The sequence below is a fragment of the Acomys minous genome (assembly GCF_964271855.1).
Source record: "Acomys minous genome assembly, chromosome: 1".
Classification (NCBI taxonomy): Eukaryota; Metazoa; Chordata; class Mammalia; order Rodentia; family Muridae; genus Acomys; species Acomys minous.
Window position 1 is genome coordinate 34,236,474 of NC_140483.1, and position 18,424 is coordinate 34,254,897.

Genomic DNA, 18,424 nt, shown 5'->3' on the forward strand with positions numbered 1-18,424 from the left:
AACCAATTTTTGCTTCTTTCTAGTTAAGATGATGGCTTCAAAGCCTAGGTATTTGGAATCTGAATTATTATAACATATAAAATTTTAATTCACCAGTGGGTCAGTGTGATCACCGAACTTGTGGGGAGACACAAGGTAATAGCCACACACTCAGCACTTACTGACAGCTTTGTTTATTATTTAGTCAATTACTTCATTTCTCATAATCGTACAATAATTCTCTTAACACTGTTATAGTTGAAGTTGGCCTCTTCCTTCTACAGTAGTGGAGTGGTTTTCACAATTATTTTTTAATAGAACATTTGAATATTGAGGAGTGCAGTTAATTAAAAATGATGAATGGACCAAACTTCAAAAGAAACAATTGCACACTCACTTAAGGGTCTGATGCTATACAGTGGTGTGTGTACATTCAAGAAGGAACAAGAGAGTTCTCAGTTGGACACAGAACTGCAGGAGTTTAGGTGGATGGATGTGGCTCCCTTAAGCCTTGTTTGGCAGCTTAGAAATGAGGTTTAACACTGGCTCAATCGCATTAGCCTTTTTAGACAGTTCCTCCAGGCAAGAACTGAGACTCATCAGCAGGGTGTGATTTGTAAAGCTAAGGATAAAAGTCCTCCATCCATATGTATAACCATCTCAAGACTACCACTAACCCACTCGTGCTGGACTTTTTCACTCAAAAGTCCATTGGACCAGTCACAGGAAATGTGTATATAGTGCTTGGGAGTGAAAGTGTGTACACACACACACACACACACACACACACACACACACACACACACACCTGAAGAGAGAACACAAAAGCACACCGAAAGAATAAGGCAGTCAAGAGGAAGAGCAGAAAAAATGGAGGATAAAGGAGATGGATAGGATATGGAAAAACTTCGGAGAACAGGGCAAAGGTAGAAGAGAGGAGGAGAACATGCCTGGAGTAAGAGGAGAATGGGCGTGGGGTAACCAAGTAGTGATCGTAATACCAGTCTCTGTCTTCCCTCCTGAGCCCGCAGGCTCCTGTCTGCAACAGGGATGGCGGCTACAGCAGTCTCACTATCCTTCTGCCCAAAACCAAGACACCACTTTTCTTCAGAGGTTGAATAGAAGAATAGAAAAAGAACAGCAGTAAGGGGAGGCAGCAGACACTGCCATTCCAGCCCATACCGCCCCCTTGCCTGGCAGCGATGAACGATTGCCCTCGGATGAACTTTTATCAAGGCCCCTACACTGGCCACAGGTGAGATGGCCAAGTTTTCAGCTGTGTTTTGTTCTAAAAGTTGGGGAATCTGTGAGGCCAAAAGTACAAGTTGAGTTTTCCAATATTCTTTAGAAAGAAACAAAAGGAGGAATAAGAGGGGTTCTTCCCGCTCCTCCGTGGGGAAGCCAGTGTGCGGCAGTGCTGGGGGCACCAAGTGTACCCTGACTCCAAAGGCTATTGGTGTACTTTGGCTCCTTGCCTTTCCACTGCGTGGTGGGTACAACTGGACATGGTTCCTTAGGAAGGTGAAGTTCTCTGGGAAGGTTCCCTGTGGAGCGTTGAACTTCAATAGCTGTGTGCTATTGAACACAGATAGGCGACACAGAGTAGTTTAACTCCTGTGCTCTAGAGACAGTGAGCTCCTCTTGTAGCTCAGAGCATATAGTATATGAGAAACCTGGGGAAAGGCGAGCCACCCCACTGCCTTGGCTTTCTTATCACTAAAAGGTAGATAAGAACAGAGCTTTCTTTAGGGGATTGCTGTGAGAAATCAGTCATTTATAGTTGCATTCATCACACAGCAAATAGTCAATGTTGCCTGTCATTATTTTGAATTGGAAAGCATTATTAGGACTCAGAGACTGAGTTATACAGCCTTTTGGGCCTGTGTCATGCATTTCTAGGTCACCATAACATTCTTGGGCAGTGAGTGCAGATGGAGGCCCAGTCCTTATGTGTGATCACCAGATGTTCTGGTCTATGCAGAGGCTCTGCTACTGTTCCGTAAGTGGCAGAGGTGGGTGGGCAGGCAGTGACAATGACAGAATTCTGACAGAGAAAAGACTGTCAACATTTATAATATAATTACAAAAATTTAGGAAGGGGAGTGTAGACAGACATGCTTTTCAAATTGATAATAGCTCTAGTTTACTGAAACACTGACAAGAAAGAATATCATTCCTTGATTGGACCAAATATCAGTCAAGTCCTTTCTGTCCAGGGGAAGAGGCTGGGTCCAAGCAGAATCAAGGCTCTTAGATTTCTGATGCCTAGGAGTATACAGATATTTTATTAAAAAAAAAAAAAAACTCCGTTTATTTCCTGCAGTGGGTTCTGTTAAATAGTCTTGCAGGTGGACCTCTCTGAAGCTATATTTGAGAGGTGATGTCTCACTGCCTCTCAAAGATCATGTCGTTTAGAAGAAAGGACAGAAATCTACCAGAAATTGCAGTCCCAGTTTGATAAAGGAGAGGGGAAACCTAAAACTGTATATGGCCCAATGGAGCTATGACAGAATCTGGGTTCACCTGCGAGGTATTGGAGATAGCAACAGGAGAGTCTGGAGAGAAACCCATGAGAAACAGACATGAGTCACCCCATTATCATCTTCAGCACATGCTATGGCTCCAGCATTCCAATGCTTCCTAAGAAATGCCTGAGCTGGGGCATGAGGCAGGTGAAGTATTATAATCTCATGTCTGTCCCCAGGTGCCACAGACTTGGGACCCTTAAGCAAAAATACTTTCACTTTCGACCTTTTGTAGGAAGCAGGATGGAGCTCTTGAGCATCCTGGTGAATTTCTTGAAGGGAAAAAAAAATGAACGAAACAAATGAATACTAAAGTGAGTTTCAAGGTAATCTTCTAAGGGAAAAAAAAATCTGGTGCTGCATGAAGCTACTGGCTGGCGGGTTGAGTGATCATGCGGGTGGAGAACATCACACTGGACAAGTCCTGCAGGGAGCAAGGGTCACCCTCTTCCTGTTTAGAAGGTTCCTGTGGAGCTTTGGATGTTCCATTTTTTAAAAAAAAAGTCTAAAAATCCACAAACCAACCCAGATGTCCCCCTCTTCTCTCCTGCTTTATTTTGGCAGCGACTCCCTGACCCCATGGTGCTAGATGTCTTTGCTGTCCCCATAGTCATTGTAGGGGACACTCAAGGTCTGTTCCTCACATGTCTTCCTGAGGTCCCGGCTGAGCTCTGACCAGTCCAGTCCATAGGGCTTGATCTCACTGTAGCGGCAGCCCAGGTACTTGAGGGAACCACGCCTCAAGCTTATCTTGGGTTCCTGAAGGAGTCCATTGCACCAGCTGCTCAGATCTCCAAGCTGGGAAAGAATGAGGCCCGCTTTCCTACAGTCCAAACAACAACAAAAAAAAAGAATACTTCTGTCAGAAAACAAACAAGCAAAGAAGAGAAGGCTAGGAAAAAAAAATGCTGCCTGAGCAAGACTCCAGATTTTTAAGAAGAAGGCGCTGACCATTCTATGTTTTCCAATTAGCACAGCAGATCTTTCAGGTGTGTCTGTCCAATGAATGAATGAATGAGTGAGTGAGTGAATGAATGAATGAGTGGATGAGTGAATAAGTTGTAGCACAGGTATGCAAAATGGTACAGGCACAAAAATGAAATAGAGGCAACAAATGCATCCCGCCCCTCCCCCCACCAAAAAAAAAGCAAAAATGAGAAAATTAATAACTAACGTTTTAGTGGGGGATATGTAACTTTAAAATCATGGGTCTTTGGTCTTGAAAGAAATCAAATCAACATTCTATGAAACCAGTAATTTATCATCACTAAACGACAAGTAATGTGCTTGCCTGAGTATTTCTCCTTTCAAGGCTGTATTCGAATTGATTAAAAAAAAAACAGTCAATATGATGAAATGAAAGGGATATCTGATATAGCCAATTATGCCTGTGCTGAGGTAATTATATATAATAAGCTGAAGGACAATAGGACTCTGGCCCATGCTCATATAGGAGCCTAGTTTGGACAGAGCAGACTCCCAGGCACACACAATACTCATTTACTCTCCAGGGGAGCTCACACTGCACTCCTCCATCTGCTTCCTAAAGCCACAAGGCCATCTCCATTGCTACCAAGGCCCCATTGGAAAAGCAAGCAAGAGGGTGGGGGCACCTGAGCCATTGAGGATCCCTGTGAACAGAAGGAGAGGAGAACAAGGCTGCCTTGAAACTACACACATTGGGAAAGGCTGATTGCTTAGCAGGTGGGAGACTCTGGCACACAGCCTGGTGTAATGGCTAACATTGGGGTGATTGCTGTGTCCTTTTTTTCCTGGCCTCCGAGATAAAGGATAGCTAGAAGCCAATTCTCAAACGTTGTTGGCTTTCTCTCTAAAGCTCTAAGGACAAGAGATTCCCTCCCTTGGTTGTGTTTCGCTTCAATTCTCCAAAGATGATGCACATGGCTAGGGCATCCTGGAGATGATTCTGCTGATGGAGGCAAGCTCATGGAAGGCTCAGAGTGCTGTGCAGAAAGCCTGCTATACAGAACCCCTTGCAGTATTTACTAACTGTAAGCTGGGAAACATCTCCAGATGATTCTGTGAGGATCATCTCTCCCTTAATCAACAATTCCTTACATGAATAAGATCTTTTTCAATACTTCATTTATAATAAACGTTTCAAAGAGGAATAACTACATTCCTTTAATTCCTCTTTATCTGGGCAGTAAGTATATCATGGAGGAGGGCAGCAGCTAATGTCACTGGATTCCTAGGATGACAGGAGAAAGGAGGGTGAAGCTGATGTTGAAGGAAGGATGCTGAGCTCCAAGCAGCAAAGTCCATGGCTGATGGCGCTGTGGGGGTCACTGGAGGGAAAGTTGTATTTTTCTCCAATGGCGGTAGGTCAAAAGAATTCAAAGGAACACTCTACCTGCCAAACTAAATGGCCTCTCAGAAGGCTGATATGTGCTTTCCCTCTTAGCCTCTGCAGTTTGGCCAGGCAGGTTTTCCAAAAGCCATCACCATTAAGGACTTTGGTGGCTCTCTCCTCTTAATCCTTCCATTGTGTCCTATCATTAGCCAGCCTCTGAGGAGGTAACAGTGGTGGGGGTGGGGGGTAGGGTGGGGCGGTGAAGAAGGAATGAGAGCAACATCTCATCATCTTCCAGAAACAGACAGAGCACAACCCAGTAGCCTTTCAAAAGAGTGAATTGAATTAGTCTATGGAGTCTGTGTAGCTGTTTTCATTGCTTACTTATTGCTCTTCAAATGATAATTACTTCGGGTCTGCCCTTGACCATCTTAGAGGCAACAGCCTTCTTTGTTAGCAGTGGGGCAACACTGCTGTCCTCGGACTGTTTGTAACCTCCGCTCAGTCTGGAGGCCTCTGCAGGTTTTAATGGAATTGGGTTTAGCAGAATTGTGGGAATCCTTTCTGTTTGCTAACAGGAAGCATGTACCCGCAGACCCATTTTTATTCATTCTTACGTTAACCCCAAAATGAATCGATGTCCCTCAAGGCAGTGGACTTTTCCTTTCCTGTAGCTCTCCCTGAGCTCCAGGACATTAAAAACCAAGGCTTTGTTTACTATGAACTAATGGAATAACACAATGTTTTCTACTATGTATTTGTGAAAGGCCAGTATTACCCATGAGAGAGCCCCTGAGAGGAGGGCGCGGAGAGGAGGGGGCACCAATCAACAGTAGGATTTTCTTCGCAGTGACATCCCCCATTTCCTCCCCTGCTCACTTTCTGCATTAAACAAATTTTCTTCTGAGTCTCAAGTCACAAAAGAGAATTTTTAAAGATTCAAATTCCATTAGAAGTAACAATGAAATATGCAATATTGGTGCTATTCAATTTGTGGCATTTATGCTCCCAAACAAAGAACTGTGCATGTATACTCAATAAATCTCAGACAAAAGAAAAAAAGAGGGAAAAGAGGGAATTAGGAACAGACGGGAAATGAAAGAGTGGAAGATGAGGAGGCTTTTAGACAAGAGAATATCAGGTGTGAGCAACAATTTGACCAGGGGCCGAGACAGGGTACAGAGTAGAATGGACGATCCCTAATGCTTATCTCTCTCTAAGCAAGGGTTCATTTCTTAAAACGACTAAGACAAGACAGATTAACTGACCCTTACATATTTCCCTTAGATCCACAGCAGTGGCTTTGTTTGTTTAGCGTCTATTATTCCTTAAAATATACAGAGTGCAGCAAGATCCGGTCTGACTTTATGCAAATAATCTTTTTATTCTGGGAAAAATACCCTGAATTTTTTACTTCCCTAAAAAAAAAATAAAGTAGGGCTTGGAAAGATGGTTCATTCAGCAAAGTGCCTGACATGCAGATGTAAATGCAATTCCCAGAAATCAAGGAAAAACCAGGGCACTGGATCAGGATGCAAGGAGATCAATGCCCAAAGGTGACCTCTGGCCTCCATCCATACACCACACCTGTGTACCTGTAAACACGCATAGTTAAAAACAGATAGATAGATAGATAGATAGATAGATAGATAGATAGATAGATAGATAGACAGACAGATAGACAGATGATAGATAGATGATGATAGATAGATAGATGATAGATAGATAGATAGATAGATAGATAGATAGATAGATAGATAGATAGATAGAAATACAAGGGAAATGCCATGAACAGTGGTTGCCTGTGAATATTTATAACTACAGAGGTGAATGCCCTCAGGTGTCAGAAGAATGGCTGGGATGACTTTTGGGGAAATTGTTCTTCATCTGTTGACTGAAGTTTAAGAACTGCTGGAAAGCTGGGAGTAGGGGATGCGCACGGTACTAGAGAACCAGTTCCACCCATTTACCTTCTTATCTTTATGTTTCTTCTGTTTTCTTTTTCTTTTTTTATATTTTTATTTTATTTTATTTTTAAATATATTTTATTAATTTATTCATATTACATCTCAATGGTTATCCTATCCCTTGTATCCTCCCATTTTTCCCTCCCTCCCATTTCCCCCTTACTCCCCTCCCCTATGACTGTGACTGAGGGGGACCTCCTCCCCCTGTATATGCTTATAGGATATCAAGTCTCTTCTTGATAGCCTGCTATCTTTCCTCTGAGTGCCACCAGGCCTCCTCATCAAGGGGACGTGGTCAAATATGGGGCAGCAGAATTCATGTGAAAGTCAGTCCCCAGTCTCCACTCAACTGTGGAGAATGTCCTATCCATTGGGTAGATCTGGGTAGGGGTTTTAAGTTTACTGCACGTATTGTCCTTAACTGGTGCCATAATTTGAGCAGGACCCCTGGGCCCAGATCCGCCTATCATAGTGTTCTACGTGTAAGTTTCTAGGACCCTCTGGATCCTTCTATTTCCCCATTCTCCTTTGCTTCTCTCACCTAGAGTCCCAATAGGAACTCTGTCCCACTTTCCTGGTAAGTGAAGACTTTCATGGGACATGCCCCTTGGGCTAGTGTCCAGATATAAGTGAGTATATACCATTTGACTCTTTCTGTTTCTGGGTTAACTCACTCATTATGATCATTTCTAGTTCAATCCATTTGTCCAGAAATTTTGGGAATTCCTTGTTTTTAATAGCTGAGTAGTATTCCATAGTGTAAATGTACCACAGTTTCTTTATCCATTCTTCTACTGAGGGACACTTAGGCTGTTTCCATGTTCTGGCTATTATGAATAAGGGTGCTGTGAACATGGTTAAGCAAATGTTCTTGTTGTGTGCTGGAGCATCTTCTGGGTATATTCCAAGGAGTGGAATAACTGAGTCTTGAGGAAGCCTTATCCCAAATTTTCTGAGATAGCACCAGATAGATTTCCAAAGTGGTTGTCTTTGCATTCCCACCAGTAATGAAGGAGTGTTCCTTTCTCTGCACATCTTCACAAGCATGTGGTGTTACTTGAATTTTTGATCACCAACCCTACATCTGACAAAGATCTAATATCCAAAATATATAAAGATCTCAAGAAATTAAACACAACCAAACCAAATAACCCAATTGAGAAATGAGGCTCAGAACTAAACAGAGAATTCTCAACAGAGGAATATCGAATGGCTGAGAAACACTTAAAGAAATGCTCAACGTCTTTAATCATCAGAGAAATGCAATTCAAAGGAACTCTGAGATTCCATTTTCCTTTTCTTGCTCCCCCACCTCGTTATCTCTTTCTGTCCTCTACCTTTTCGCCTGCCTTATCTTCCCTTTTAAAATTTTTTATCTTTATTTAATTAATTTACTCAGATTACAACATCACTTGCATCCTCCCGTCCTCCCTCCCTCCCTCTTTCACCCTATTCCCCTCCCCTAGGTCTATGACCAAGTGGGACCTCTTCCCTGACTGTATGGTCATAGGCTATCAAGTCTCACCTTGGTAGCCTGATTATTCTTCATTTTCTTCCACTGTTGTTTCCATATTCTCACAGCTCTACTTTCATTTTTCACGAGTTTTTGAATAATTTGTGGTACTAAATTTCATGCAACCCACCTCATTATCATGTTTAAGAATTCCAGAATTTCTAGGAGGCCTTCCTTCTCAAGATAGCAATACATGGTCATAATAATTGGTATAAGTGAGAGGGATATTGTTCCACACTCCTCCTTCCTTACTTTCCAGAAGCGGTATCTGAGTTCTGCAATCTAAAACCAGTATGTATTGTGTGCTAGGAATGTGTGACAAGCTTGGGTCCAGGGCAAGTAGGTGAATACCATAGCATCTTAATGGAGGCCTCGTCTCTGATACTGTCATGAAAGAGCATACAAAAGTCCACACAGCATAGGTACCATTCTTATGCACTACATGTTTCAGGATAATCTTAACAAAACTCCTAATTTCCTTTCCCAAGACTGAGCATTCATTCCCTGAAAATTTAACATTTGGAGTTGTGTATTGGTGTGATCAAGATCAGGGGCAAAGGCTTATTTTCAGGGTTCAGGAAGTGAATTCATGACTCAACTGTTTTAAAAGAGCTTATTCCAGACCATTTTTGCACAACCTGGCCTGTGTCAAACAAGGGCACTAGTTCTCTGAGCATCTAAGATCTTTCAGAGAATCTCTGCAACCACTGTGAAACAGTGTAAGTGTGTAAGAGATACAAGAGTCCATGGAGTGTTTAAAAGAGAGAGTACAGTTCATTGAGTAAAAAGAGAGAGTGCAGTTTGTGGAGTACCTGGGTCCTAATTCATCTTCACACCGCCAGGTGAATTCTCCAAAACTCTCGTAGTGCTGATTATAGTGGTAGAGGACTCGATGCAAAGTGGGGGAACCCAGATCCAGAAGGGTGTTGTAGGCAGTCTGCTGCTCCTTCCCGCTGGTGTAGCCGTTGAAGAGATTGTAGATCTTGTCCGCTATTTCTGAGGAGGGAAGGGAAGGCAAGTCCAGCGGTGCTTTGAGAAATGCATCATTAAGCGACTTCAACTCTGTGCAGGTATCGGGTAGAGTGGCGCCAACCCAAACCTAGATGGTGCAGTCAGCTGACATGTAGGGCATGTGATATACACAAGGCACAACCTTTTGCTCCTGGAATCATGACGAGCACCGCAGGATTAAAACAGGATCGAGAGAAAGGACTCAGTCAACGGTAGACAGAGATGTGTGCGGCTGCTGATGCTGTGAAATGGCGTGCTATTTACGACAAGGCATTCTGTTAAGCAGAGTGCAGTTTGAAACAATGCTATGTGTAGAATAGCAAATACATAAGCCAATGATAGTTGCTTGTTACCATGATCAGTATTATGTAGGGCACACAGTCGTGTAAGTTGCATGACTGGCGACACAGTGGATTTGTTTACATCAGCATCACAGGCCTGTGAGAATGCAATCTGTTTTAGCATCATAACTGCTACAGCACTACTGTGCATAGGAAGTCTGTAGCCCCATTATACTCTTATGGAACCATTGGAGTATATGTGGCATATGTGATCTGTTACTGTTTAAGTTATAGTTACAGAGCATTCCCGCATATCCACACTTACATATGCAAGGAAATAAATAGATACATAGTTACTTGTGTGTGCATGATGCTATTTTAAAACACTGACCCTAAAGTGTGAGAGTGACTTGTGCAATTCACCCTACCTCTGTGCCACTGAGTTTCAGTTCTCTTTTAATAAATTAAATGCCTTTGACTAATATACTTTTAAGGTCAATTTTAGCTGCAATACTTTCTGTCTTACCGAGGTTTACTAAAAAATATATAACCTGAGGCAAACGCTCATATATTCATGATTGATTGGAAAATGAAATCCCAGAGAAACAGGGCTGGGGATAAAGGCCAATGAGGCAAAAAAAAATGAGAATAAATATTAAGAATTACATTAGGAAGTGGGAACACCTTTTTAAGAACTGGAATGCTATATTCTGCAGGAGAGGATGTTTGAGGGTCCTGCATCACAACTGGGCCATGCAGTCGGAGAAACAAAGACTCTATTTATGCCTTGATCCAATTAAAGATTGATCCTTCTCTGTTGTATGCCTTTGGATCACTTTACCCTAGCTGGGCTGCCTTGTCTAGAGGGAGAGGATGCCCTTAGTCTTCAGAGACTTGAGGTACCAAGTGTTTGGTACCCCTTGGGGGGTCTCTTTTTCTCCAAGAAGGAGGGATTGAACAGGGAAGGATGTGAGGATGAGACTGCTAGGAGAAGAGAGAAGAGACTGGGATTAGTCTAGAAAGTGATTAAATAAAATTAGATGATAGATAGATAGATAGATAGATAGATAGAAGGATTTTAAATTTTTAAGTTAAAAAAATCAAGAACTGAAGAGATAGCTCAGTGGTTATGAACACAGGCTGATCTTCCAGAGGTCCTAGCTCAATTCCCAGCACCCACTTATGGCTCACAACTTCCTGAACTCCAGCTGCCCAGGATATGACACCTCTTTCTGGCCTCTAAGGACACCACACACACACACATAGTACACTGACATACATGCTTGTAAAATAAATTTTTAAAAAGAAATAACTTTGGATAAAATCTAAGGAAGTGAAAGCCCTCTACAATGAAAGCATAAATCACTGAAGAGAGAAACCGAGGTGGACACCAAAAGATGAGAAGATCTGACATATTTATGGATTATCATTATAAGAATAAATACTGAGGATCCCTGCAGCCTTTAAAGCTGGAGGGAAACAATCTGGTGATGGAAGAACGAAGCCATGTTCACCCCAATGTCGGTAACCAGGGCTGGGAAAAACACAAAAACAAAAGATTGGTCCAAGTTTGCTCCAGTGAGACACTGAAAACCTTATCTGTGCAGGCAGCATTTCCCTGGGTACCAAGTGGCTCTCTAAAAAGCACCAGGGAAGCTCAGGCCACAGGTGGCAGAGATGAATTGAGGCACCACCAGGTAATACCTCTGAGCCATGAGAGGAATCTGGAGAACAATCACTTTGGAAAACAGAACATTTGCTAGAACCATGTAGGCCTGATCTAAAGGTAAGCAAGCACGGGGGCAGAGGGAGGGGCGTCTATATCCAGAAACTGTAGCTAGAATATTATACAATCCCAAATGAGTAATCACTTAGTTTAATTTATGTCTGTGATGTTTCTGCTTCAAAGGTTTCCATGGCTAAGACTGAGTTTGGCGACATGGTAAAGCAGTCACAGTTTTGTATAGGCTTCCAATTTTTTGCTTCATAGCTCAAGGAATGGTACCATTACATGGTTTTTTTTTTTTTCATTACAACTCTCAGAAAAGAGATGCTTTGCATGATCTCCTAAACTTCTGGGAGCTAAGGGCCAGTGAGCAGGTGGGCAACGCTTTCCCTTGGATGTGCTAATTCTGGAGAAAAAGGAACTGAACCCTCGGGTAAGAAAGTCAGAGTGTGTCTATTTGACCCCATTAGTCAATCATAGATGAGGCTCTTTGTGTTAATGCCAAGCAAATTTAGGGATATTGGTAAATAACGGATCCGCCCAAGGGTTTTGTGGAGAAAATGACTAAAACATCCACCCAGTGTTGGCCTCTACATAACACTGCCCCTCGTGGCGACTGGAGGCAGACCTTACTTTCTTGTTATCCACAGATAAAATATCGAGTCAGAAATTGTCAGCTGAAGGGATAGAACTCAGAACGTCGAGGGTAGTTTGGTCCCATTTTCTAGCGGCGTTTCTAAGTGAGCCCTCTCCAAACTGGTTTACACTAATGCTAGAGGCAAAACATGCAGGTAACACATTCAGCTGTGTGTGACTCTCAGCTACACATGACCTTCCTTCAGAAATTCACTTCGGTTTTAGGCTGTCAAAATTCTCAGGTGGCTAAAATGAGGATTTTTAGACAAAAAAAAAAAAGGCAACCATTTAGAAACTGAAGTCCTATGATCTCTCTAGGTCTTATTAAAGGTTTACGCATTAATAAGCTAATAACTTTCCATCTGCACCCCTCACTGCAGATTTATGCATATCCCTCCATTGACAAATGAGATTAAGAGATAGACAAGGCTACCAACTCAAGATCGCATAGCTAGTGTGGGCTGTGGTGAAGGTTCTAAACTGTCTATTTGCCGTTGTTACTTTGCATCAATGCTCAGTCACCAGTGGCATATAAATAGTTGAAGAATCTTGGGCTAACTAGCTCCAGTAGAGCACAGTGGGCAGAGGCCTGGAGTGTGCTGGGGGCCTGTTTAGCAACGGTCTGATTATTTCCTCAGTATAAACATCACCTTGTCTCCACTTTGCTATGTTCTTCTGGGTCTGGCTACAACACATCTATGGGAGAATAACCTCTAAAGCATAAAGTCTCAGGTGGCTCTTCCGTCCCAAGTCCTCAGGGACATCCCATCACAGTCCCAGATACAGTCACTTCCTACCAGTGACTGGGTCCTACCAAATCTGCCCAGAGCCTCTGGGAACTCCTACTCCTCAGCGCCCGCCATGTTTTCCCACAAATATGAGCTAACAACCACAAGCTTCCTTGTTGTCCTTAAACATCCTATAGTCCAATCCTGCTACTTTCTGAAAGGATCTTTGCAAAGATATTAGTGTGGCTTCCTCCTTCCCTCACTTAATTTCCCAAATTCTAGTTTCTCCCCTTCCTTTACAAAGCTCCATTTATTATCTCTGTGCCAGGCATCATCGTTTGAAATCTGCATTGTATTATTTGATTCCATTGCCCAATGTCTTTATGTATACAGTTATACAGGTATTGTATTTTCGCTCCTGATGCCTAGGACAGATATTCTATAAGAACTAGATATTTGTTGGATGAGTTAATAAATCCATGGAATTGATTACAAGATTCATGAAAATTGATTCTGAGTCCAATACTAGGATCTGATAAGTATGTGTTCAGTGACTAATACCAGGAGCTACAACACATCTATGGGAGAATCAAATAAAGGAATGGATACAATCGTGTGGCATCAAGAAACGAGGGCCAATGCTAAGGGAATCAAGGATAAGAGCAAGCTAGCTTTCCTTTGATGAGATTCCATGGGGGACTTTGAGGCTGTCACATCTCAACCTTCATATTAGACACGAAGGTTTACCTTATTACTAATACAGGTTTGCTTCAGCTCCAAAAGGCTAGTGTCAGTGAGAGGGCAGTAGAAACCTACTTGTACAGTGGCTTGAGTGTTATGGCATAGTAAAATTCTCAGACAGTATCTAACTATCTCTGGATAAACATCCTCATGAGGGATAGTGTCTGGGAGCTGACAGCACACTCTAGGTCAAATTCCTATTTGCCCTTAGATTTAAGCTCAGACCCAGGTGAGTTATATTTATGGTCACCATCAGGGTTCAAGAGAGACAAAGCATATGGGGTTTCCTTTAGTAGAACTGTATTAGTTTGGAAGGATGCTCTCAGTTAGCCTAACACATTAATCTCCAGACTTGCTTTGTGCAGGGTGCCTTCCTGGCTGAAGGATAACAGGATCTGGGATTGTTATTCTAATCTCTTAACACTAAAAGGTCTTCTTGTGTCCCCAGTTCCTTTGTCTGGAAGCAAAATCAGGCAGAGAACCCATTCAAATATCCTGTACTGGAACCGACAGACTACGGTAGCCCTCCCAAGAGAGAGGTGCTCTGTACCATGGGCCCCGCAGCACCTACCTGCTGCATCATTTCTCCTTCTAAGCTCCTCCTTGCTATTTCTACTCAGCCAGGAGCTCCATGGCAGCTACCCACTTCTCCACAGATTCCAGTAAACACCAACCAGGAAGACACCTCACAAACAGTGACTGGGGGTGCTATGGATCCCCCAAGACAGACGACTCACACTGTCTTTGTCTTCAGGGAGCTTCATTGACCTTCCTGGCTCAGATTCTGTAAACCAGTTTCATTCCCACTGAGACACACTCCTGCCTCCTACTTGTGGGTTTCTGTTCTTAACCCACTGGACATAGCCCTAACTGGGAGAATTCTTGTTATCTTTTTTTTTTTTTCACAGCATCCCTTTTCTTCACCAGGTTGAAGAGACAATGACCTATTGATTCTTTCACCCAATAACACTCCCAATTTGTCCCTGTAACATTACAAAAATAAATGGGAATTTTGGTCAGATATGGGCTGCAAGTGTAGGCTCCATTAGGTTCTTTGTAACCTTGGGCACCTTATTTACTTTACTCTGAATTTCAATTTTCTTATATGTAAATTAAGGGCAGTGTTGTGTTCATTGCTTCATACATTAACTATTGAGTTTCTATCAGAAGGCAGGCCTTATGCTCAGTTACTGATGACTATGATTCCTAACATTTGATGAGAATTTACTATGCATTAAGCACTGTTTTTGCTTTTACTATTTTAAGTTAATTATCTCATTCAATTCTCACTAGATACCTCACACTGGGCATACTGTTTCCTTGTTCTCTCATTTCACATATAAGTAAATTGAGGCATGGGATAAAGTAACCTGTTCAAGATCAAGTAAGCAAATGGTGGATCAGGAATCCGAACATAGGCTGTTGGCTTCAAGGCCAACGTTAAGTTCTTATGTAACCTTCCCGACAAGTGTAAATGCCTTCTAGATCTTAGGGACATACAGTGCAGAAAGAGAGACTGATTCATACCATCATGACACTCAACGGCTAGTGGTGTCATTATATAAAATGAAAGAAATATCCTAAAGTCAGAAACACAGTACTGTGAGGACACCAGACAGTGGTTCTTGTCCTCTTCTCCTGTGAGGAGGGGACACATGAGGTGAGTTCGCACACTGAGATGAATTAATCATTTGGAAGGGTACAGAACATTTAGAGTAATAAGGCCTAACATATGCAATGACCCTATAATAGAAGTGAGACCTGTATAAGAGGAACTGAGGAAAGCAATAGGCATGGAATGAAGAGATTGATGAGGCAACAGAGAGCTGGCAAGCAGGCGCTGAAGGAGAAGGGGGTCACCCATTTAGCTCCCAATAAGCCTGTTAAATATTTATGCCACAAGAAGAATGGCAATCCATGAGTGGATTGTTACTAGAAAGTGTTACATTACAGTCAAATGTCTTTGAAGATACCATGCCCACAGCATGCCAGTAAGATTAGCTATGAAAATACTTTCCAAAGTTGTACACTACTAAAATATCAGTGGTTTTAATTAAATCAGAGCTAGTAGGTCATCCATTTTGGTTATCCCATTCCTGCTGCAGGAAGCTGTCTTTTTGCTTTCCAAAAAAAAAAAAAAAAAAAATCCTGCAAGCTCATTCTTAAAAGAAGAAGAAGAAGAAGAAGAAGAAGAAGAAGAAGAAGAAGAAGAAGAAGAAGAAGAAGAAGAAGAAGAAGAAGATACATAAATGTAGTCTAGATCATCCTTCACCAAATGATTTTCATCATTGCGGTGTCACCCTACGGCATTCTGGGACTATGTCCCTCTTGGTTAAGATTATATATCTACACAGCCTATATGTAAGGTAATGAGAGGCATCAGAGAATCAGCTTAGCCATGGTCCATCCCTGACAGGAATCTGTAGAACCAAAGTGTTCAGTGTCTCTGTTAATGGAAAGGTTTCAGTTTCAGTTCTGCCTAATAGATGTCAGTGGCTTATGGTGTCACCTTAGTTGGTGCTGGAGTCCTATAAAAGTGCTAAGCAGAACTAAAAGATTTCAGCTTCAGAGAGGTAAAAACTATAGAGCAGGGGATGATGCCAAGACCAGCCAGGAAGCATCTCTTGTGTGATGGATAATGATTGAGGGAAAACTTCCTAGTGGACCAGTACCACTGCCAGTGAGGGAGCTTACACTGAATACACTGAGGAAGTGGCACATAATAATTTCAAAGTATAGAGTTAAAGATGTAGGTGCATCGAAGGAGGGGCTGATAACTGATCAATTCCAAATCTACAACCTTGTAGGCTGAAACAAACTTTCATATGTACAAATTCCCAGGTAGAGCAAGTGATCAATCCATGTCCTGAGGGCAGAGATGACAGGCACTTTTGTATGGGCCTAAGCACACCTATGCCTGGGGACTTTATCCATGTCTGCTGATGACTCCTGCCCTGTGGAGTGGGTGGGACAACAGAATACAATGGAAACTTCTGCCAGAGTGCAGAGGGGCTGACAGAAAGCCCAAGGTTCTACCTTGAACCTGAATTCTTCCTTCTTGCCTCACTCAGTCACTGTGTTTACTCCTTTGGTTACAGGGTCCTTAGTGTGGCAAGGGTAGATGGTTGGACAATCATGAGTAGACCCTGATAACTTTCATGTCTCTTACCTTGGGCTTTGACATCATCCACCACAGGACACGGGGTCTTCACAATCACATCACTTGGCCTGGAACGTCGTCCTGTGTTGTCTACTCCCCAGAGGGTGAACCTGTCAGAGGCATAGGAGAATAGCATTACTAGAGGGTGCATGTCTAGGGGCTGCAGCAGAGCAGCTCCATGTGGAGGTATAGGTCTGTTTGGATAGCTCAGGACCCTGACTGCTCCATCACCCCACACTTACCACCAGCACTCTGGCTAGAAAGCAGTGGCATGGAGCCTTTCACTGCATTCAGTGGTGTGTGGATGGGATATGTGGTCCTGAGTGATGTCTGAATGGAAGCATCATCGTGAACAACACTTCATCTCCACAGGCACCATTGCTGGAAATTCCCAGGCCTGGTTTGGAACTACTCAGTATGACGTGGGAACTAGAAACAAGTGTTTTCCCAAGGTTTGACACTTTTTTTTTTGGTTGGTTGGTTTTTGCTTTCTTTCTTTTAAATTTGTGTATTTCTTTATGACAAGGGGCTCACTATGTTTCCCAGTCTTAAAGAAGAAATTTGTGGCCTCAGTTGATCATGTCTTAGCCATGACACAGCACCCGGCTGCCTTTCAGGTGACACGAATGCCATTTTTATTTTGACAACCATTGGGTGGGAGAAAAAGTGGGTGGACGTCCTTTGAAATGGATGGCTAGAACTCGGATCTAAGGCCATGCAGATTTACAGCGGCCCCCTGCAAGCTCTCTTTTCCCTTGTGTGTGATATGGAGAGGACGGAAAGTCACCGTGAGAATGAAAGGAGGTGATGGTGTACACAAAGCCCTGGAACAGCACACCACACCATGGTGGTTCTGTCCTGTTCCATACTGCCCGGTGCTCAGCTTACACCTTTATGCTAAGACTGATCATAAATCCATCCTTTGCAGTCAGAAGGAAATAGGCGGAGTGAAGGGCCCCCTGCCTTGTCCATGGTGGGACACTCTGTCTCCGGCATGCAGCCTCCTCTGTTCTAGTCATCTGTTTCCACTGAGGCCCGGGAATCTGGAGGGAAGTGTCACAGTCCAACAGAGGGAACACTAGGCCCAAGGAAGTCCCGCTGGGTGATGAAACTGATAAAGAAAGGAAAGACCCCAGGGACCTTTGCCATGAAAACAAGCCGTGGCACCTGTAACTGGGCATCTGACAGCTAACCAGGCCCCCTAAAGAACATCACTACCACCTTCCTGCCCTCCCTTCTTTGTGCTGTGTCACCACAGATTGCTGTGTTTATTGGAAAACATAGATTTTTTTTTCTTTTTGGTTCTTCTTCTTCTTCTTCTTCTTCTTCTTCTTCTTCTTCTTCTTCTTCTTCTTGTCAAACTTACAGAAAGGGAGAGGAGGAAGGGGTAAGGGAAAGAAGAGTGGCCTAGGTAAATGACCGCTGGACCTTAAACACTTGAACCTGTGAAATAGAAAGAAATGAATACTACCTAATTACTCTTCCAAGGAATGTGTTCAAAGGACAGAGGACCTCACGCCCACTGTTCCTTCCTCACAAAGAAGCACAGAGGACAGTCAGAGCAAAGAGCTGACTGCGCTGAGATGCCATGTGGCTTTCTCTCCTTAACCTCACACCAACGCCATGGAAGCTTCACATAGGCAGGCTCCACCATATCAGGACCCCTGCTCTAGTAAGACCTAAAGTGTGATGGCCCACTTAGCAAAAGGCTATGCCGTAGCAGTTGGTTGCTATAAGGCTCTCTCCGCTCTTGGATCAGAGCCAAGAATTCAGCTTTCTTTCTTATCAGCAGACAGGGTTCAGACCACCCCACCATGCTTGCCTTATGCTCTGCTCCTAAGCC

The 18,424-nt window shown here is 43.0% G+C and overlaps 1 protein-coding gene across 2 annotated transcripts in view; it reads right to left on the reverse strand.

Annotated features, from left to right (window-relative positions):
• Positions 1-157: 157 nt before the first annotated feature.
• ASTN1 (astrotactin 1) overlaps positions 158-18,424 on the reverse strand; it is a 310,168-nt gene continuing 291,901 nt past the window's right edge. For both annotated transcript variants that reach the window (XM_084772141.1, XM_084772142.1), the window contains exons 21-23: positions 16,591-16,691; positions 9,111-9,294; positions 158-3,327 (exon numbers count right to left, since the gene is read on the reverse strand). In XM_084772141.1, coding sequence (XP_084628267.1) covers positions 3,090-3,327; positions 9,111-9,294; positions 16,591-16,691 — 523 coding nt within the window. In that variant the 3' untranslated portion in view covers positions 158-3,089. The remainder of the gene's footprint in view (positions 3,328-9,110; positions 9,295-16,590; positions 16,692-18,424) is intronic.